Source organism: Carassius auratus, chromosome 48 (assembly GCF_003368295.1).
Source record: "Carassius auratus strain Wakin chromosome 48, ASM336829v1, whole genome shotgun sequence".
NCBI classification, from domain to species: domain Eukaryota; kingdom Metazoa; phylum Chordata; class Actinopteri; order Cypriniformes; family Cyprinidae; genus Carassius; species Carassius auratus.
Genome location: NC_039290.1, coordinates 10548087 through 10571333, shown reverse-complemented (window position 1 = coordinate 10571333; position 23247 = coordinate 10548087). Strand labels below are relative to the sequence as shown.

Genomic DNA, 23247 nt, shown 5'->3' with positions numbered 1-23247 from the left:
TGTGTCTTTATGCACAAAAATATATACTAAATATGTAAATATGTAACATTATGTATTTAGCAAAGCATGGTGTCCCGTACTCAGAATTTACATTATGCTTAAACATGTAAAATACTCTGATCATTTGTAATAAAATAAACTGGTTTAAAATACAACACTTTATTCAATCAAAATTGCATTGTTGATTTATTCATGCAATTCAAGCACAAACTTGCAGCAGAGACATTTCTATAGCTCTGGGTTTTTCAATGGGAATGATAAAATCCATTCATTATTGTATATAAATATTTGAGAAGAAGACGAGGAGCGATAACTAGAGTATAACACACGTTACCAAGCCAGCAGCTCATATATTTGCATTGTTTTTCCCATAATGCAAAACCCTCAGCTGGGCCTGAAGTGACAGTTTTATGAGCTAGAAGCCTTCATCTGCACGGCATGCCAAAGGAAATGTTTCTTTTGTGCTGCATACCGACCAAGTCGTTTATTTGCTAAATAAGGCCTCTTTCTGGCTATTGTGTAAACGCTCTGCTGTTTCTCAGGATATCTAAGGTCTGCCGCTCTCAGATTCCTTAGCCTTGTATGGCTAAAGGCTCCAGAAGCGCCGGGCTGAAGGATGCTGACCTTATTGGCCGCTCAGGAACAGGGAGGTGTGGAGAAACGCCTGAAAACCAAACACACTTCTCTTCAGCCCAGCGCAGGAACAGACCCGAGGCACACAGATCTTCTCTAACCTCTTTCAACAGGAAAACAAGGTACAGTTAAGAATGAGTAATCATTGTTGGCTTTGTTAATAGTTTATGGATATAATACAGTTTCAGTTTTAATTTCTGAACAGGTTGATTTTGTAAATGTCCCAGGGCAGTGTAAATGATAGTTTCCAGATTTTTGATAATTTACATTTGAAATATGTAAAGTCTTATTCAACATCAAGATTTTGGGTTCTTATATGTAAGTTAAAGTGAATATCTCAGGTTATGTAACGTGGTTTACCCTTTTACAATCTTGTCTGTGTGTTTGTGTGTGTGGTTTAGTTCAAATAGTGTTTGTTCTACCAAAGTTGGTTTCATTATACATACATGTATATAAATTATTTTCATTTATGTCAAAAATCATAAGGATATTAAGTAAATATCATGTTCCATGAATATATATTTTGAATTTCCTACTGTAAATATATCAAAACTTAATTTTTGATTAGTAATATGCATTGCTAAGAATTCATTTGGACGATTTTAAAGGCGTTATATGCTTTTACTACCTTAATTGAATTGTATATATGGTGTGACATGAATAATTTTCATTTTAAATATTCCATGTAATATCTTTAATTCTGTACTTTTAGAAGATTTAAATTTAATAGTTTTAGATTAATAATAGCATGTCGCTCCACAGGATGTTGTAGAAACTTCATGTCAAAGTCATATCAACATCATCAAATGTGCCTGATGTATTGTCTGAATGCATATACAGATTCTGTACATATTACACACTGAAAACACACTTGATCTTCATACTTGTGACAGGGGCATTGCGCCATTGTAATGTTCATTTTCTTCCAGACTGCGATAAGTCGACTCTAATGAACTTAATCTTTTATCTCTTCCTTCTGCAGAACCAAACCCTGCGGTCAGAATGTCTGCAGCCAAGCGAGCCAAAGGAAAAACCACAAAGAAGCGTCCGCAGAGGGCCACGTCCAACGTCTTCGCCATGTTCGACCAATCACAGATCCAGGAGTTCAAAGAGGCCTTCAACATGATCGATCAGAACAGAGACGGATTCATCGACAAGGAGGACCTACACGACATGCTGGCCTCTCTGGGTAATATAGATCTATCTATCTATCTATCTATCTATCTATCTATCTATCTATCTATCTATCTATCTATCTATCTATCTATCTATCTATCTATCTGTCTGTCTGTTTCTGTCTGTCTGTCTGTCTGTGTCTGTCTGTTTCTGTCTGTCTGTCTGTCTGTTTCTGTCTGTCTGTCTGTGTCTGTCTGTCTGTTTTTGTCTGTCTGTCTTTCTTTTTTGTTTCTTTCTTTCTTTCTGTCTGTGTCTGTCTGTCTGTCTGTGTCTGTCTGTCTGTCTCTGTCTGTCTGTCTGTTTTTGTCTGTCTGTCTTTCTTTTTCTTAATTTCTTTCTTTCTGTCTGTCTGTCTGTTTTTGTCTGTCCGTCTATCTGTCTGTGTCTGTCTGTCTCTGTCTGTCTTTCTTTCTTTCTGTCTGTCTTCGTCTGTCTGTCTCTGTCTTTCTTTATGTCTGTCTTAGTCTGTCTGTCTCTCTTTCTTTCTGTTTGTCTTTGTCTGTCTGTCTGTCTTTCTTTCTGTCTGTCTGTCCGTCTCTCTGTCTGTCTTTGTCTGTCTGTCTGTCTGTCAATTCAAATGAGCTTTACTGGCATGACTTGTACAGTATTGCCAAAGCATTGGCCATTACATGAACAAATAATCAATAAAATCATTCTGTCTTTCTATCACTGTCTCTCTCTGTCTGTCAGTCTATCTGCCTCTCTGTCTGTCTATCTATCTATCCATCCATACATCCATCTCGTAAATAATTATTTATATGCTTTATTTTTTGGTGTGTGTAAATGTTTTATTTATTTAAATAGGTTAAATTAATATGTTATGTTATGTTAATCTTAAAATATGACCTTAAATTTCAACAAATAATATATTTTGGCAATAATATTCTGCAGCATGCAAAATATCTACCATTTATCTCCAACCACTCTTGATGTTGTTTTACCAATGCAAATGAAACTTGATGTAAGAGCAGATGAATGTGTGCATGCAGGAGCCGCTCTGCATCTGAAGGTGTATTCATGTCTCTGCAGGGAAGAACCCGTCTGACGAGTATCTAGAGGGAATGATGAGTGAAGCTCCAGGACCCATCAACTTCACCATGTTCCTCACCATGTTTGGAGAACGTCTGAACGGAACCGACCCTGAAGACGTCATACGAAACGCCTTCACATGCTTCGATGAAGATGCTTCTGGTACAGCCTCTATTCTAACAGACAGACAATGTGCTCAAGTGTTAATAAACTGAACTGTGCCATCTCAAGCTCAATGAACAGATTTAAATGCATGTTTTCTATAACTATGCTCTTATGAAGGGAACAGTATTGACGGTTTAAAATGCCATTATAAGCCTTGTGCGCAGTCATGAATCAACAAGCTTCTCAGAAAGAGCATATTTTTTGTACAAAATTATAGTAACGGTTTTGATATTTTAAGATTTCCCTCTAAAAAAAACACAACAGATGTAAGATAAAAAAAAATTATTCTGAAATTGTTCATTAGATTAAAATGTAAAATGAGTTAGATTATATATACAGTGTGTGTATATATACTGTAGATACACACATATATTTTTTTCAGTTATTGCATTACCTTAAAAAGGGGTTATTATAGGTATTATAACCCATTTCTCATTTTTTTTATTTGATCGAGGCTACTAAAAAAAAACAAAAAAAAAAACAATAGACATTTTTAACAAATTACAAAAACAATAAAATTAATAAAAATGTTACTCAAATTAAAATGATATTATGAAAAAAATATGAACTAATTCAAAATATCAATAAAAACTATAATAATAATAATTAAATGATACTAACCTTAAAGAACAGACAAAAAAAAGCATCATCATGCAAGAAAAATAAATAAATAAATGACTGTAAAGTAATAAATAAATAAATTTATGCATTTAGTAAATGCTTTTATCCAAAGCAACTTACAGTGCTATATATATATATATATATATTTTTTTTTTTGGACTATAGTTTTTGATGAACTGTAGTCCATCCAAATACATTGATTGGATTTTTGCTTAAGTGCTCAGAAAATTGTTTATATTATTTTAGTAAAAATGCGGATTTTTTTTATCCATGTTTGAAAGACACAAATGTCTTTGTATTGAGACATTTAGTGTTTGTGATCTCCACATACAAGTACCTGAACCTTATCTGCCGTCTGTAACAGGTTTCATCCACGAGGACCATCTCCGCGAGCTGCTGACCACCATGGGGGATCGTTTCACAGATGAAGAAGTGGACGAGCTCTTCCGCGAGGCGCCGATCGACAAGAAAGGAAACTTTAACTACGTGGAGTTCACTCGCATCCTCAAACATGGAGCCAAAGAAAAGGACGACATATAAAAACCAGCAGCAGATCCATTCAGCGTCTGATTTCGTACGTGCAGATCATAGCCAACACTTCAGGTTTTTGTTAAAGACAACAAGAAACTAAACTGCAATGCACTAGACACCTTTCAAAACACCTTTCCACATCACACTGGCAAGTGCTGCATGTGCAAACACACTTTAGATCCAATATTTGATCGGTTTTCTCTCTGTCTATCTCCAAATAAAATCACCTGGGTAAGTTATCAGAGAATGGAGCAGAAATTTGTCCTCAGATCTACAGAAGTCCAAAAACACCCTTTAACATGAAGAATAAAGTTTGTACATTTCAGAATAATAATACATTTATTTTGCTAATAAACTTAATAAATTTGCAATCAGCATTGTTTAAAATAACAATGTTTTTCCACATTCCTTACTGTTTACGAGTTCTGCACACAAATCATCATACAAAATGCACACAAATAAAAAAATCCAGTCCTGGTTTTCTGGATCTTAAGTGTAATAGTTGTAATGTTGTGATGTTCACACGCCTCGTCCGGATGATTGAGAAAACATAGGATGCTACTTTACTTCTCAAATTAATGGTGTGAAATCTTGAATCCGAGCAGTCTGAGCTGGGATTGGGCCAGAAATTTAACAAAATTAATATCTGTAATAACATTTCATGTTGAAATCAATATAGAAGTTGAATGTGAAGTGTTCAACTTTGCTTAAAAAATATGATAATGTTTAAATCCTTGCAGAATTTAATTTAGAGCAGAAAAGGCTTACGCTTTAATAATTATTTGGAAGTGATTGATTATTATTTATTAAATTCCTCTTTTTTTATCTCCTGTCAAATTGAATTTTGAATGGGAAATCCATTAATAATTGGGATTTTCCCACCAAAATATTAACATAAGAGTGGCACGATTTGTAACTTGATTGTGCGAGGCTTCAAGTTTCATCCGCTTGCACACTGCTGAAGAAAACAACAGAAACCCTCACAGAATTTATAAAGGTTTTAATGGGAATAATGTTGGTTTTAATGGAAACTGAAGTGCTCTTGGACTACTGGATGGGGTTGCCAAGTCTATGTAACAAACCCAGCCCAAAGGTCAATCAACAATAGCCTAAAAACAACCCAATGACCCTAAACTACTCCCAAACCTAAAAAACATATTACACGCAATTTCAACTTGAACTCAACTAGTAACAGTCTGTTTTCATAAAGCCCTTCCCTCACAAAACACATGATCCAGCACAGGTTGAATACACAGTTCAGCCAATTACGGTATCTTTAGTTGTGGAGGCGTTTTCATCAGGGATGAACACATGCAAATCTAATAATCCATTAATAATCAGATCGATGAACAACAGAAGATTATTAGCCATGTATACATATGATTTCAACTACTTTCTCAATCAGAGTCAAAAAACATTGCACACATGAGCAGAGCTTTGGTTTCTAACTTTATCAACGCCGTATGAAATGCTCAATGGAGGAGACACAATTGTATCTAAATTTTTGCAACAAAAAAAAAATACGCTTCAGACTAATTTTCAAATATGGGATCTAAGGAAAAGCGCCACTTATGCTCGCAGTTATTTTCTGGTGAACATACACCAAAATTTAGTTAAGGGTACATATGCAATTACTTTAAGAGAGTAAAGTTGCATTAGATCCATTCAGATTGATTGAAAATCAGTGCATGGAAAACTCTCGCTCTCACACACACACACACACACACACACACACACACTCATAAAAGGTCAAAAATGTGAAATGATTAATTGTTTTCCTTTTTTTAATGATTCAAATGATCTTTCTGAAACCATTCTAATATGCTGATTTGCATTTCTAAATGAAAACATTTGTGCTGCTTCATATTTTTGTGGAAAAAAATCTAACTTTGTTTTCAGGACTCTTTGATGAATTGTAGGCTCCAAAAAACAGCAATTATTTAAAACAGAAATTTAGTAAATGTATTCAATGCCACTTTGGATCAACTTAATTGATGGGAAGACGTTTACATGTTGTGCATCAGTATCCAGGAAAATATTAAAAACCCAAAAGCCGTCTTCAACCCGATGGTAGTGTTTTCAGAGTGAGTCCAGGATGAAGAACTGTTCATGCCTCAGTCACCATCATCATATCAGCAAATGGAAGAGATGTCTACATGTTGAATCCAAACTAAAGCAAGTCTGAACAAAGTGTGAAAATCAAGCTTCTGAAACATTCTTGTGATCCAGCAGCGATCTTCAATGTCGGGTACACATGGAAATGTCCTTCAGATCTCAATAGTTCGCTCAAATTAACAGTTCCTGGCAAATATTCTCACCCTCAGGCCATCTGAGATGTAGAGGAGTTAGTTTTTTTTCATCAGATTAGATTTTTAGAAAGCATTATTATGGTTTAGTGTCAACAGTTTGAAGACGTTAACTGATGAACTGGAGTGGTGTGGATTATTGTGATGTATTTATCAGCTGTTTAGACTCTCATTCTGACGGCACCCATTCACCGCAGAGCATCCATTGCTGAGATACTGATGCAATGCAACATTTCTCCAAATCTACAACTCAAATACATTTTGGATGAGCTGAGGGAGAGTGTATTTCCAACTATTTCTTTAATACTTATAATCAATAATAAACTCTGACAAACAAATGATTTGTTAATGAAAGCGGCCTCAATATTTTAATATCGGAGAGAAAATAATCATTAAAAACATTTCGGATCTGATTGGTCACACACAGACTGGAACCGATCCCAAATCATCCGGAAACCGAGCGCTCGGAAACACATGGAAGGACTAGACAACTAAAAAACACAACTGAAGGCTTTCAAATTATAATAACATTAATAATAATAATAGTACAAAACTAACACACCGTTGGCCCAAGTAAAAAATCGGGACATTGTCATTGAGTTATTAAAACATTCATCATAAAAACAAAGCCGAGTGCTCATGTTTAAACCCTATTAAATAAACCGAAACGGATCGATGGATCGTGCACAAATTAAACAAGCTGAAGGAGTTTTGATTACTGGAGGGAATCAAACCCAACTAGTGGAGTGCAAAAATCTCTTTTACCACTTCAAGTATCCGTAGTACCGTCCAAACCTTCCCTTCAAGTGAAAGAGTCACGCATCCGTGCTCCAAAACCGGTGGATGAAGAGGAAATCAAAATCTTGGTGAGAACAGGAAGACTGCGCTGATGAGAGACGAGGAACACACGTGCGGGATCCTGAGCGCATGCTGTGGGGTCATGTGACGTGTGGGGTCATGTGACGTGTGGGGTCATGTGACGTGAGTGTTTTCATCAGCGATATCAGCACATTTACAGACCGAGTCTTGATAGATATATATATATATATATATATATCCATGAGATAATTATTAACTTTTATAACATTTAGAATTATTACAAGAGTAACCATATAAATCAATGTCAAGTGGGAGGGGTTCTTCTGTGGCAGCGGTCAAATGCTCTTTTTATTTAGTATGTTTTGCTCGTTGGCCACAGAGACCCCGAGCGTCTGCTTCTTGTATCAGAGCCGCGTCTGAGCCTCGGGGACGTAGATCTCGATGCTCTCGGCGCTCTCGGTGGCAGAGTTCTGTCGTTCAGAAACGGCTCGCTTGGCCGCCATCAGTCGCTTTCTGGCCTCCTGCCGCTGTTTGTCGGCGAGCGAGTCGCTGCTCTTCTCCTTTCCTCCGCTGGGTTTGACCTTCACCGTCTTCTTTGGTGTGTGGGACGGAGCCGACTTCTCCTCCTGAAGACATGCATTCAACAATTAAATCTGGTTGTGGTAAATATTGCACTCATAAACTAATAAAATTCATTTACAATATAAAACTAATTATTTCTAACTTTAAAAAATTTTTATAATATATAATAAAATATTTTATTATTAAATTACATAATGCTAGCCTATTTTAAATTATGTTTATTAACAATAAAATGCATTTAAAAAAATACAAATTCAAATCAATTTAATTCGTTTAAAAATAAAATACAAATAGAATACAATGCATACAAATCTAGTGTTACATTTTTGTTTTATTACAAGAGATCAAGTAAATATTACATTGATATTATTTTTAAACTTTTTAATTGTTATTAGATTTATAAAAATAATATTTAATAGGGATGCACCTAAACTTTAGCCGTCGAAAATGACATTTACGCTTTTTTTTTTCTATGTAGAATACACCTGTTTGATTTGTTGCATAGAACTGAATAAAATCAAACATATTAATATTTAATATGAATACATTTTCGGTCCAATTCAAAAAAAGTTTGCTTTTTTTTTTGGCTTGTATTTTTTTTTATTTCAGTATTAAATTTGAGTTAAATTTAAAAGTCGTAGTAAAATACATTATTTAATAAATACATAATTATTAAAAAGGCATTTTTAGTTGCAGTTTTTATTTTCAGTCAAGTGTATCCAGAGTTTATTTATATTTAATCTTATAGATATTTAATCATTATTATTACTTTTTAACCTTTTAAAATACACTATGCTAGTTTATAATATTAAATACAATTTATAAAATTCATACAGAGTAAAATATTAAATTATTTCTAAAATAAAATACAGAAAACAAAACGTAATTAATATTAATTTTAACCCCCTCAAAAAGTATTAATATGATCATTAATATTACTTTTTAAATTTTTTAAAAATTGTTGAATAAAATTTTATAAAAAAAAGAAACCAAATAAAAATAAAATGCATTTCTCAAAATAAATATTGAATTTAATATGAAGTCATTTATAAGATAATAAAACGTGTATGTATGTGTGTGTATGTATATCTAGGATGCTAGAAAGGTCTGGCAGTTGGACCTTTTTGTCCTGGGTCTCGCACATCTTCCAGTCGTTGGACCTGAGGAGGTGCAGCTCGTCAAACTTCAGGCTGATGTCCTCGATGGAGAGCTGCAGAAGATCCCAGAAGCCGGCCAGATCCTGCGCTGTGGGCCGCGGCTGAGCGCTCGCATCCTGACCCCAAAGACACATCAGACATCAGCCACACAGCTTTAGAGACTGTATAAGACAGAGAAACATCTGGACGAGGATCAACGTCTGTCTACAGCAGATGAAGCTGAGAGAGAGAGCCAGCAGAGGGCGCTGAACACCAGCAAATGATGGAAAGATTTCACAGGAAATCATGTGATGATGGGACTAGATATTATCCAGCAGGATTTGACTGTAACTAAGTCGTTATAGGCTGGTGTAGGACTGCACAATTAAATCCTGATTACAGTTACGGATGCCACGGTAACTTTATAGTTCAAAACTGCATTACAAAAAAAAAAAGAAAAAGAAAAAGAAAAAGGTTAGGTTATCTGAAGAGTTTTAGTATAAGATTATTTTAATTTATTCATTAAATTTCAATTAATCTTAAAATATGTAATTACATTTTATGAATAGAGATTAAATATTGATAATTATTAATTCCCAAAAATTTAAAATAAAATTATAAATTATATACTTTTTATTTTTGTGATAGTCATCCTGCAGCTTAATTGTCAGCAGTAAAAAAGATTAATTAATAATAATAACAAAAACATATTTTAAAATGCATGAAAATAAACATTAAATAATAAGATATGTACTTTATTAACATTTGTTAATTTTATATACACACAAATTTTTATTCATCTTTCAATTTATAATTGCAAATAAAAAAAAATATATTATTCAATGAGTAAAGATGAAATTATAATAATTCCTTAATGTATTTACAAAACTACAAATTTATCACAACAAATAATAATATACTTTTTTTTATAAATATTTATTATATGCATTAAGATTTGGATTCACACCTGTAGATTAAATAAATAAATAAACGTGTTTTATTACTGTATTTGTTTTTACTGTATTAAAAATATATACACTATATTTGTTACAACAATCAGAAACACTTAAAAAAAAATTCATGTTAATTAAATAAAAAAACCACACAAGCAAATCATTTGTGGCTGATTTTGGGGTGAATTAGGAGCTGGACATGAACTCAGCACTGATGTTATAAAGAGAGACTCACCAGGTTCTGCTCACAGAGACCCAGAAACTGCTGGAACTTCTGAGACATTAAGAGCTGAGCGCTGCCGACGGCACTGCGGACCTTCCCCGACACTACAGGACCAGAGTGAGACACGTCAGACTGATGTCCATACAATACACTCAGAGAGCAGCTCATCACAGACTGACTGTGTTTGTGCAGGACAGAGAAACACATCAGCATTCATGCATCATCATCATCATCAGAGCTCCATTCATGCCAGGTTCAACCCTAATGACTTTAACCACTAGTTTGTTGTTTACTACCGTATTATTCGGACTATAAGTCGCACTTTTTTTCATAGTTTGGCTGGTCCTGTGACTTATAGTCAGGTGCGACTTATTTATCAAAATTAATTTGACATGAACTGAGAGAAATGAACAGAGAAATGAACCAAGAGAAAACATTACCATTGATCCTGTAGTCTACCACTGAGCAGCATAGAGCGCCCTCTTGTGGCTGTAGACGGTAATGTTTTCTCTTGGATCTTGGTTCTAAATAAATGCGACTTATAGTCCGAAAAATACGGTACACAAATACTGAAGCAAAGCAGGCGTCTCACTGTATGACGGCACGAACACAAAAACATCATCTCCAGAACTTCGCCAGAATTTAACCATTTCATTTCAGAAAAGACGCATCATTGTACTGTATACACACAGAAACTCCACTGCAACCTGTCAAAATAAAAGTACCCTTTAACATGTAACAGAAATATATAGTGGTGGGAGAAAAGCTCGATGCATCGATGCATCGCGATTCGTTATCTAACGATCCAGAATCGATTCTCAAAAATTCAGAATCGATTCTGTGTTCAATTCAAATGCGAGCGCTGTCAAGACTCACGTGACCAAACAAAAAAGACGGTGATGGACGACCGTTCATATGCTGGTGAATTAGCTTCGTTTAAGATAAAATGGACAAACGACTTGCACCATCTCATTTAAAATCGGATGTGTGGCAACATTTTGGATTTTCTGAAGACACCGAAGGTGTCGTTGATAAAAGCCATACTGTGTGCAAAGTCTGTAGCGCCAAATTCAAATATTTTGGCAACACGACTAACATGCAGAAACATATTACGCGGTTCCACTTCCACTCTTCCAATCACGAACACTCCCGGTTACATTCAAAGGACCCTGGATCAAGTAGCAAAGCTTCCACCGAATTCTGAAAAGGCGAAACGAATTACCCGATCAGTGGCGGGTTTTATTGCCAAAGATTTGCGCCCGTACTCCGTTGTGGAAACCAAGGATTTCGCACGATGTTACAGGTACTTGCCCTCACGTCGTTATTTTAGTGAGACGGCTGTCCCCGCACTCTACAGTGAGTGTAAAGATCACATCTTAGAATCCCTAATTTTCCCTGTCATACAAATTGAGAACTGTTTATTCTTAATGATTGTTCATTGCAATTGTATGGCTTACCATTCATTCAGAGTTTGTTAATCCTGAAAATAACTTTGTTAATAAATTAAAAGTATTGAAAAAGAAATATTAATAATCATTTTAATTTGGCAATACTGTCAAATAGATATTCTAACTATATACAAAAAGCATAGTAACTCCAATTTTGGTTAAAATAAAAAGTTTAGAGTATTTTTTGCACAGCAGGATAATTAATTAAGAATCGTTTTGGGAATCGGATCGTTCCTCCCAGAATCGGAATCGGATCGAATCGTTAAGTGCCTTAAGATTCCCACCTCTAGAAATATATTACTCTTGCATCACTTTTGTACAGAATAATGTACTTCTTTAAATATTCAATTTTCTATCAAGTTTAAATAAAACAATGAAATGATAAAAATATATATTACAACCGGATTAATCACTTAATTTTAGAAAATTTTTTTTTTTTTTTTAAGGAACACTCACACAATTTTTCTTCCATGTATTAATTTCAACAGTAAACCCCAGTTTGTTTGCCAAAATATAAAAGGGGTTAATTTTCATTTGATAGCAAATACATTTTAATGCCTTAATTTTCAGAAATTCTTATTCAGAAAACTTTTTTTTTTTTCACTGAAATAAATGTTTTTGTAATTAGACAGCGAGTAAATTACCGGAAAAAAAACCCAGCACTGAAATTCGGGCGCCATACCCAACCCTAACAACTGTACAATCCAATTCAATATCAGGTTTGATTTATGATCAGTTATTGAATAAACGTTTGATAAACAAAATAATTCCGACTGAATATGATTCAAATGAATGAATTCATCGTCACTTATTTTTTATTAGTTGAAACCGATTTTTGACTATTTGAATAATTGACCAGGAGTTAATAATGAAACTGAATTTGATCCTTCAGGAGATCGGAGTATCTCACCGTCCTCTGACAGCGTTTTGTCTTTGGTCTCTTGCTCCATCTGCTGACACCAGGCCTCCATGCGCTCCGTCTCGGCCTGAAGAAGCTTCTGGAACCAGCGTCCGTCCCTGAGGCACGCCGGGCCCCCGGGCTGCTCCACGGCTCCGTTCACGCTCCCAGCCTGCAGAGACGGGTCGGGGGGAGGGAGAGAGGACGGGTCCAGCGCCGGATCCAGCTCCTCCTGCAGCGAGGACGAAGCGCGGGGAGCTCGGTGAAAGCTGCAGCCGTCCAGAGACTGATGAAGCGTCCTGTTCTCCGAAGGTTTACCGTCAGACTGCTCCTGGGATTCGGCCTCCGTCGTCTCCTGTCTAGACGCCATGCTAGTGAAGCGACTGAGTCTGGACACAGAGAGAAGAGACACTGACCAACACATCTTATGAACCCATCGATCAGCTGGAGGACTCTTTGAAACTTCATGAACAACAGCACTTATGATCAAGCCAAGGAACTATTTGTTCAATTTTTTCAACATTTGTTCACACCATAATGGTGCTACATCTAAAACAGCATAAACAATGTTTAACAAGACTCTTAACTGTCACTTAAGTGCACTATCCAAATTTAATTGTTCATAATTCATGAATGAAAACATTTTGTAACATGATTTTAAAATGGGTTTCAAAGGATGAATTTTAACATTTTAGGTTTTCATGATGAAGACTTTCATGATGTAGGTTTATTTTAGGTGCATTCTTGTCATAAATTAATTATTTCTTTACCCACATATTGTTTTTTTTTTTTTTTTTTTTTTTTTAAAGTGGTAAAATATATATTTAGGAGTCTTAGACCTTTCTGATGAGTTAATAAAGATGGCACCAGGATTAAGTATTTCATTAAATATGATCATTTGTATGAATAAGATAATTGTTTTAAAAAGATAAAATATAAATTAAAAAGTCTACAATGCGTTTTATTTTTTAAAATGATTAATATAATTTATCAATTATTGCATAAATATATACAATTTTGTACATAAAGGGCAAAAAAAAAAAAACTACATTTATAAATTGTTACAACAAATCAAAAACTACAATTATTCATGTCTTTAAATATTATAATAAAACAATTTAGAATTACACAATTATATAATTTCTTTAGATAATTAAATTTTCTAATAATTTCTTATTTTCATGTAATTTATTCCGTTTTGTACATCAAGAGAAAAAAATAATTTTTATTTTAAAACTAAAATTAAATATTATTAATTGTAATATTTGACAAAATGCATTGTCATGCTGCCATCTTATAAACATGGCAAAATTACAATAAAACATTGTTATTCATAAATGATAATAAAATATTCAGAATTCTACTTTACTATATATATATATATATATATATATATATATATATATATATATATATATATATATACACACACACATATATATATGTACACACACACACAGAGAATATCAATAAATAGTTTTTTATCATTTATCTTATTTATTTTAGTTTTGTACATCATTTTAGAAAAAAACATCACAAAATAAATTAAATTGTACAAGTTTACCATTAAACAATTATTTATTCATATTTTTATAAAACTAAAAATAAATTCTTATAAATATCTATTAAAATGTTTTATTGTAAAATATCATAAAATAAAAAAGTTAATAAATTATAAAAAATAAAAAAGAATTCAGAATTTGAAATAGATTTATAAATATCAATTCAACAAATATCAATAAAAACTCCCTAGTCCACATATTGTGAGATATTCTCCATTTCATCGGTCTGTCTTAGAAACTAAAAAGCGAACAGGAGGAGCAGAGACTGGGAACGCAGGCCGGGAGAAAGAAAGATGGACAGCTGGTGTGTGGGAGACAGCAAACTTAAAGACAGACATGTAAATGAGAGCGATGGGAAGATATGAAAATAGACTGCAATGGAGAGCGCCAGGAAACAAAGTGAGTGGGAGATGCACACAGAATCTCATTATCTCCTGCCGTCTGCACCGAATCATTATTTGTGAGTGCTTTCAGCTCCATGCATGGCTGAGAAACTCTGTGTGTGTGTGTGTGTGTGTGTGTCAGCGGCACTCCAACTGCTAAATGGAAGCAACTTTTCTTATATTAAAGATGCAAAAGGCGTAGAGGAAACTCACGGCCTGCCGTCTTCAACCTGAACCCCGATGGACTGGAACCTGGTGGTGGGAGTTTGCTCCTCTTTCAGATTCGGCTGCACACAATCCACCTGCCACCAGAGAAATAATTCAACTAAAAGAATCCAAGAATTCGATTATTAAAAACAGCTATGATACAACTCAAACCTCCCTCCCTAGTTCAGCCACAGCATTTAATGACACTTAAATACAAAAACCTCTCATTCAGAATTAGTCACGGTGTGTCTCATTCATGAGCTCATTAACATATGACCGCCCACATTTACATATCAATGAAGTAGCCTGAATGACAGTATTAGCACATATAGTATAGTATCAAGATGATTTCTACACATAACCAAACATCAGACAATATATATATAAAAAAACTGAAGTAAAAAAAATATGATGTAATTGTAACTATTATTTTAAAAACCTCATTATGTGAAATTCTAACAAATCAGTTCATTTTAACCTTAAATATTACAGTAATGTAGTAGTAACTGTAGAGATTCGTTTTTCTTGAGAAAATTTGGCAAGTACTGTACCGGATTTAGATCCTAAATAATCGATATTGAATCGGTAATCGAATACAAAGCTTGTGAATGAGAATCCAATCGTGAAATGTGTCAAAATAATAATCAAATCGTTGACACACACACATACATACATATACACACATATATTCACACACACCTAAAACAAATTACTACATACCAATTGCACTGTATTTTAGCATGAACTTCGTTTTTATCATTATCAATCCAAAGACTGACCAAAGCTAAAATACAATGGACATTTAACAATTAGCTTGGTGATTTAATGATTAATTAAATGATTTTTGTGTTTATTAACCATTTCGTGATTTAAATATTTAAATCCAGTAATTTGGCCATTTATTTTAGTTTTACTGTAATCAAATTACAATAATAAATTGTAAAAACCCATATTAAAATGTACTATAAAAAATAAGTCTAAAAAAGTGCTTATATTTTTAACAATGCGTTCACACTGATGATTTGCAACACCTCAACCAGAAGTCGCTTTGACTCCAAATGAGCAACTAACTATCTGCTCTCTCTCTCTCTGGTGAAGCCAACAAAGACTATCGCTCTGTTGCAAAGCTACTTGCGTCACTACAGTCACTCTCCATTTTAGCGACTGTGACAGCAGCTGTCAATCAATCCGTCACTGCGGGTCTCAGGTTCACGCCCCACACGCTCAGCCCCGCCCTCAGTTCGTCCCTTCTATCTCCACTGTGTTCGGCCCACTTTTCAGCTTTTTTTCAAATATTGCCAGTGGGTGGAGTCAGGCTCTGACCAGGGGTTAAGTTAGCATTTAAAATGCCCAACTTTATAGCAAAAAAAAAACATGTTTACAGCCTGGTGCAAAAAAATGAGTTTGGTATATATAGCTAATAACTGTGAGGGGGTTACATTTTTTTTTATAACTTTATAATTATATTAAGCCTTAAAGTTCTGCATAATTAAGGGCGTGGTCACTTGAGTGACAGGTGAATTGCTGCTGCTGACACTGCTGTCGAGCCAGGTAGGCATAGCTTCAGCAAACAGCTCCCGCCTTTTCGCCCGTTTTCGATTATCCAGGAGTGATTCTCTGCCAAGATTGCCACGGCCCGCTCTGTTTACTTTGAGCTTCATAAAAGCTCTTCAGAAATCTGCAGGTGACGTCACGGACACTACTTCCATGTTTTTATAGTCTATGGTTAAAGCTCATGCAAATGAGCAGCCAGCGGCTACCAGTGGGAGTGAGGTCACATGACCTTATACCGAATACACAATCCAATAGCATAAAAATATCACAACGACAAATATTCACACACACACCTGAATGCCAATGGACGAGAGTTTTCTTTTGGGCAGGGCTTGCGGTTCGCCAGGTGCCACAGTGAGGCTCGCGGGATCGTTTCTATCATCCGGGGCTAGAGAGGGCGGAGCGACTGCAGGAGGAGGCGTGGTCACTCTGGCGCTGGGCATGGGCACGGGTTCCCGCGGGGTGGGGATGGGAGGAAGGATGGGGAGCCGCTTGGCCTTGACCAGACTTCCTGTCCGAGAGCTGGCGATGCTGTCGGAGGAGTTGCTGCGTCCTGATTGGCTGTTGACCTCACTGCGCTGGTCCTGGCTGTCCAGGTACGTGTCCTGGGCCGATTCAGTGCTGCTCTGCACCGTCACCGAGATGTAGGGTTTGGAGGTGGTGCGAGGAGGAATAGGCGGAGGATTCTTCTTACAGACGGCCGTACACATGGACACTGAAAAACACAGGAAGATGGACTGTGAGAGCGTTCCCACAACTCCAATACAAAGCCTCTTCACACATCTGTTCCCAGCAGCCACTGCTTGGGAGCAACAGGAAGAGATGAGACAAAGCCAGGCATTTACATGAACAAATCTGGACAGCATTCCTCTCATGCCGACCGATGGCGGATTGTGTCAGGAATGTGTCGCCCATAAAACATGGGCTGAAATCTGCTGACGTGACTCTAGGTTTGGTACGGTGTGTCATGAAGCCCGATGATAACGCTCACTGGTGTATTATTAGCCTGCTGAACAGTGTAGGAGAAACTGCTTTCAAAGTGTACAAGCTAGTAGGCGGTAAATCTATTCCAGTCCTTTTATATCACCATACGGTTATCTCTGCTGGAAATTATATATGTTATGTTATGAAATTATATAGACATAGCCAAGGTTTGATAAGCAAGTGGTTTAAAATCTTAACAAAAAATCTGAATTAGATTATAAGTAACAATGGTAAATCTGACATGAGTGCACACACACACACACAAAATTGAGATTTATACGTCATCTGAAAGCTGAATAAATAAGCTTTCCATTGATGTATGGTTTGTTAGGATCGAACATTATTTGGCTGAGATACAAATTTTGAAAATCTGGAATCTGAGGGTGCAAAAAAATCTAAATACTGAGAAAATCATCTTTAAAGTTGTCCAGATGAAGTTCTTAGCAATGCATATTACTAATCAAAAATTAAGTTTTGATATATTTACAGTAGGAAACTGACAAAATACCTTCATGGATCATGATCTTTACTTAATATCCTAAAACAATTTGGCATAAAAGAAAAGATCAATAATTTGACAAATACAATGTTTTTTTGGCTATTGCTACAAATATACCCTAGAGACTCAATAAGAATGGTTTTGTGCTCCAGGGACACATATGTGATGCCACTGAAGAGATAGATAACATACATAACTTTACTGTATAAAAGAGTGAAAAGAAAATATCTGTAAAATACTTTCGATTATTTTAAATTACATATATAATTTAAGCAAAGATGCATTAAATTGATCAAAAGTTTCAGTAAAGCTATTTTATAGATATTTAAAATAAATACTGTTTTTTTGACATTTCTATTTATTAAAGTAAAACATTAATGATGGTTTCTACAAAAATAATAGGCAGCACAACTCTTTTCAACATTGATTATAATCAGAAATGTTTCTTGAGCATATTAAAATGATTTCTGAAGATCATGTGACACTTAAGACTGGAGGAATGATGCTGAAAATACAGCTGTGCATCACAGAAATAAATTACATTTTACTATAAATTACAATAGATAACATCTATTTTAAATTGTAATAATTTTTCACAATATTACTATTTTTTACTGATTCTTTAAACAAATAAATGCAGCCTAAATTATCAATAACAGCATATCTACAACATTTTTTAAATATGTAAATGTTTATAGATGGGAAATCACTGCACTGAAAAGTGTGAATTAACTAATGAATTATATTTTAACTAAAAAATGTTAAGTCAACACTGCAGTCAACAGTTTTGCGACGAGCACAAAGCCTCATTTAAACGGATGTTCAGGGCTAATATCTACCCCTCCAGTGAACAATTCTCCTCTGTTTTGGCCGTGCTGTAAAGAGGACTCAGTGCCAGGACAAGTCCAACGCGAGGCTCAGAGACAATATTGGATAAATCTGTGTCCTCGCTCAGTGATGTTCTCCCCGTCTGGAGCCAGGACAGATGCTACACAGCAGTCTGTGACCATACAGATGACATGAGAAGATGTGATGACAAAGAGCCAATCTAAATACAGAAGAGTCAAAAAAGCATGGGTGCCGTCAGAATGAGAGTCCAAACAGCTGATAAAAACATCACAGTAATCCACAGCACTCCAGTCCATCAGTTAATGTCTTGTGAAGAGAAAAGCTGTGTGTTTGTAAGAAATAAATCCATCATTAAAGCGTTTTTAACTTCAAACTGTTGCCTCCAGCTAACATACAATCCATAATATTGCTTTCTCTATAGAAAACATAATCTGATCTGAATCAGGAGAGAAATCTGCACAGGTCAAACACTGTTTACAAGTCAAAACATCTTGGAACAAATATGTGCGTCAATTTAAGTTAAGAAGACAACAGGAGACTTTTTCGCCTGGAGGAAACGTTATTATGGACAGAGGACTCGTATTTTTTAGTTAGTTACGGTTTAGAGTTAAAAAGTCTTGATGGATTTGTTTCCTACAAACACACGGCTTTTCATTTCTCCAGATGTTAACTGATGGACTGGAGTGGTGTGGATTATTGTGATGTATTTATCAGCTGTTTGGTATCTCATTCTGACGGCACCCATTCACTGCAGAGCATCCATTGCTGCTGAGACACTACGCTACATTTCTCCAAATCTGATGAAGAAACAAACTCATCTGCATCTTGGATGACCTGAGGGCGAGTACATTTTAATTTTGGGTTAACTCTTCCTAGAAGGAAAACAATAAAACCCACAGTAACACAAGCGCAACAGTTAATTATTCCGTCTGACAGCTATTTAACGACTGACTTTAGCCTGGCTTCTCTGAGATGCAGTGGCAATTTAATTAAACACTTTTATAGTGAGAACAAATCTCAAAGCAGCACCAAATTAGTCACATCTCAACCTCCCTCGTGAACTTCAACAGTGGTGAATGAAATACAGTAGTTGGCTCTTAACATTTAGTACGATGCACTGAAGGTGATTTGAGTTTTTGACACTTTTCCAGATTAACGGCATTAGATCATTAGATGCACGGCCTTTCTGTGAACACACAGAGGACAAGCACCAAAAACACGACCAGACCGAAGCACCGTGGCTTCTGAGAAACACAAAAGAAGAAATTCTGACCTATCTTTACACAACTCTTATTCATGAGACACTTCACTGTGACCACATGCGTTAAAAGCCACCGCATGACTTCAGAAGACACGAAATATACAGCACGAGTCAATGTGGGCTAGACTTAACTGGCATTTTAATGCATAGATAATAGTTTAGATTTTAAAAAGCTCTGTAGTTTTAAAAATATAATGCAATGCAATACAATGGATGATCGAGAGATTAACATTCCTCAAAAGCCTGTTGGACTTTGTCTTATGCATAAGAACTAAAATAGTTTTGTGCTGCAGTGGAAAATAACAGCATACAGGTTTAGAATTTATATAAAAGTGAGTAAATGATTAAAAGCATGTTGGAAATCAACAACTAATTTCGTCACAATCACTTTAACCCTATATAAAAATTACCAGACTGCATTAAGAAAATAAAACTAGTTTTGCTTTAAATGCAGAACATTATTTGAGTGAAACTGGATTAAAGAGCCAGCCAAAATAAATCTGCCTTTGATCCATACAAGACATGTAACAGACTACATTACACAGTCAAAGCATGCTTTTTCATAACATTCAAACTTGTAATCCTTATTAAGACCTGTTTTTAGATTAAGTGCACATTTTCTCTCCAAAACACAGCCAGTGTTTACGAAGAAGGGACGGAGTCTGCTGAAAGTAGGACTAACCAGTTGATATGGATGTACAAGGAAACTTTTCAAACATATAAATGCATTTCTCCATTCAATGGAGAGTAACTTATGTTTGGGTTTAGATATGAATCCTACATCCTTTACATATTTAACATGAAGCAGCAGCAAGAACAATGCATCCTCTCTTCAAATGATGTGTTATCTCTCCCTGACTTTGCAATGCAAACAATGCCTTTCGACCTGATTCAAAACACAGAAACCGGCCTTTGTGTGGGATTGGATTGAGATCTCACACGTGCAATGCACGAAAGTCTCTAAACTAGCATTTTTGCATGAAAAAAAGTGCAAGTTGTCGCGCTCAGGTAGGCAACGCTGTCATGCTGTTCCTGTCTAGACAGACGCATCAACATAAACAAACCTCCAGAAGCCACAGCCACATGCTAACGTGAGCTAACCTGCTAACGAATCACAATATCCCCGAATGAAACCCTAAAGCGATCCACGGAAATACATGTCTGACGCTTAATCTCGTCGTTGTCGTCGGATGTGTTATTCGTGATTTCGTTCACGTGCCAAAACCAGCGCTCGAGGTGCCGCTCACGTTCGCTCGTCCCCGCGGACAAAAATCCACACACCTTTTCCTCTTCCTCTGTGTGTGAAGCGATCGCCGTCGACGGAGTAGCGTAACGCAAAACAAAACAAAATAACACACGATTGAAAGATCCACTGAAAGTGTTTTGTTGTTGTTCTGTGTTGCTTCCGAACCCACCGCTTTAATATCCTTCCGTTAAACGGATACCCCACCATCCACGTCTCGAGGAGATGAGGAAAAAAGAACCGATCCGGTAATTCGCTTTCAGGACACAGGATTGGAGAGAGACGCGCTCGAGGCGTTTACACGCTGCGTTCTCATTGGCTGGTGGGCGGGGCGAAGTCGTCCGTGCTAAACGCGGTCGAATCAAAACCGCCGTCCGTGCGTCACACGGAATCCGCTTGCGCGCGCGTAACCTTTTTCTCTTCGGTCAGAAAAGCGATGCGCGCTTCGACTCCACACGGCATGTGGTTCGCTCACGTGACCGCGGGAAACATCCAGACGATTTTCGTAGATGTAAATGTTAAATTCGGAGTGTAATACTAGATTTTATTTCTAACAAATAATATCATGTTGTTGTTGTTGTTTTTGTGTTTGCCTTACCGAGTGTGGTATCTTGACAGCAATAATCTGTCCATGGGCTGTCCATTTATTATTATTAAACCCAATTTAAAGGTTACTGTCAGTTTAAGAGCCGGCGATGTTGCCAGATATTAAATAAAATTATAAACCCCAGAAAAATAGGTAAGAAAATAATCCAAAGTTATTTTAAATCTTTTGCAATATAGGGTGAATTAAGGGTGTTTGGGACAGTTTGAATTCCCATCTTGTGCAAGGTTTTCTTGCCATAAATTAAAAACATCAGCCCAACACATGATACATTTGTGTAATACAGAAGATGTTAACTACCCATTTCGAGGAGGAACCACTGTTATATTATAATGAAAGTACACTTTTCTGTAAACTGAGCCAACATTTATTTTTTTGGTAACACTTGGGTGATTGTGACAGCGTATTTTTTCATTGATTTAGGGAAGTGTTAAAATATTTACTGAAATGCAGAAGTAAATTCATACTTTGATATAATTGTATATGCAATATTTCCTTTCCTGTTCATCATCATCAAGTTTCAATGTTTATTTTGGTTCAACTTTATTTCTCAGTTCATAAATCCATCCATAATTCATATACAACACATGCAACTGAGGTAAAAGAAGGCCTGAAGTACACAAGTCAATGAAAACATCTAAAAATCAAATAGACATGAAAAAAAAAAAAAAATGCTTCGGGTCAAAAAAAAAAAAAAAAGAATTGTAAAAATAAAAGTTGGGTTGGGTTGCCCCATCACCAATTTACCACATTGAACCAGCACAAGCCTTAAACAGAAATATGAATATGGTTTATTACTGCAAAAAAATTATTTAAAAAAACTATTTATAATGCTTTTATGTTTACAGTGCTTCTAATTCAGAATTTTTATATGAGCAAAATCTAGCTAGTTTGTGAATATTTCTGTGGTTGATTAGGGCTTGCACAAATAAAAAGGTTGGAAACCATGATTTAGAGCATACAAAGCACAATGGTTCTCTTTTACAAGGTCATTCATTTTCTTAATTAGCCATGCTTTAAAACACTGTCCCAATCACCCAAAATTATTATTATTATTTATTTTTTTTTACTGTTTTTGTAGAAGTAGTAGTGCATCATATGTATGTTTCCAACAAAAGTTTGTATATTATAGTAGCTATGACAATTTCAGTACCTTATTATGAAAACTAAAAAAAGCTTATGTCATGCATTCCACGGTCAACTTCCTGTTTGATGCCTGGCCCGCCCACCCATATGATGTCACACCAATGAGGGCTTCCCATTTTAATTATGCGGTCTTACAGCTAAGACTCAGCAAAAAAGTTGTTATTTTCCCTCATTAGGTGAGAAAATAAATTCTGTCCCATTTGACGTCTTTTTAAATCTCTAGCTTTTTCTTGATTATTCTACATTTTATGTTATAGTCTGTTGTATTATTATGTAAAGTGCCTTGAGAAGCTGCTCTGAATGTGCTATATAAAAATAACAAAATAACAAACCAAAACTCTATGAAAACTTTTTTTTTTACTTGTACGTTTTTTAGTTTTTGTTTATCATACAGTTTGAATAACTCTCTTTATGTATTTATTCATTCATAAATAG

The 23247-nt window shown here is 35.5% G+C and overlaps 2 protein-coding genes across 6 annotated transcripts in view; one reads left to right on the top strand and one right to left on the bottom strand.

The window, feature by feature from the left end:
- Positions 1-600: 600 nt before the first annotated feature.
- Positions 601-4394, top strand: LOC113065838 (myosin regulatory light polypeptide 9). Its single transcript, XM_026237385.1, has 4 exons — positions 601-755; positions 1616-1822; positions 2839-3000; positions 3989-4394. Exons 2-4 carry the CDS (start codon positions 1636-1638, stop codon positions 4162-4164), a joined length of 525 nt encoding a protein of 174 aa, XP_026093170.1. The 5' UTR covers positions 601-755; positions 1616-1635; the 3' UTR covers positions 4165-4394.
- A 2350-nt stretch (positions 4395-6744) lies between these two features.
- Positions 6745-23247, bottom strand: part of LOC113065836 (disks large-associated protein 4-like) — a 107106-nt gene continuing 90603 nt past the window's right edge. Inside the window, exons 1-7 of one of the 5 annotated variants that reach the window (XM_026237379.1) lie at positions 21235-21379; positions 16520-16941; positions 14679-14767; positions 12533-12909; positions 10187-10278; positions 8983-9135; positions 6745-7906 (exon numbers count right to left, since the gene is read on the bottom strand). In XM_026237379.1, coding sequence (XP_026093164.1) covers positions 7685-7906; positions 8983-9135; positions 10187-10278; positions 12533-12909; positions 14679-14767; positions 16520-16936 — 1350 coding nt within the window. In that variant the 5' untranslated portion in view covers positions 16937-16941; positions 21235-21379 and the 3' untranslated portion in view covers positions 6745-7684. The other 4 variants (XM_026237380.1, XM_026237382.1, XM_026237381.1 and 1 more) reach the window with 4 other exon arrangements.

Excerpts from the sequence above, each read along its gene's own strand:
- LOC113065838 (XM_026237385.1), top strand. The coding sequence starts at position 1,636 with ATGTCTGCAGCCAAGCGAGCCAAAGGAAAAACCACAAAGAAGCGTCCG. Across the intron at positions 1,823-2,838 it reads CGACATGCTGGCCTCTCTGG|GGAAGAACCCGTCTGACGAG; the intron begins GTAATATAGATC and ends ATGTCTCTGCAG. Across the intron at positions 3,001-3,988 it reads CTTCGATGAAGATGCTTCTG|GTTTCATCCACGAGGACCAT; the intron begins GTACAGCCTCTA and ends CGTCTGTAACAG.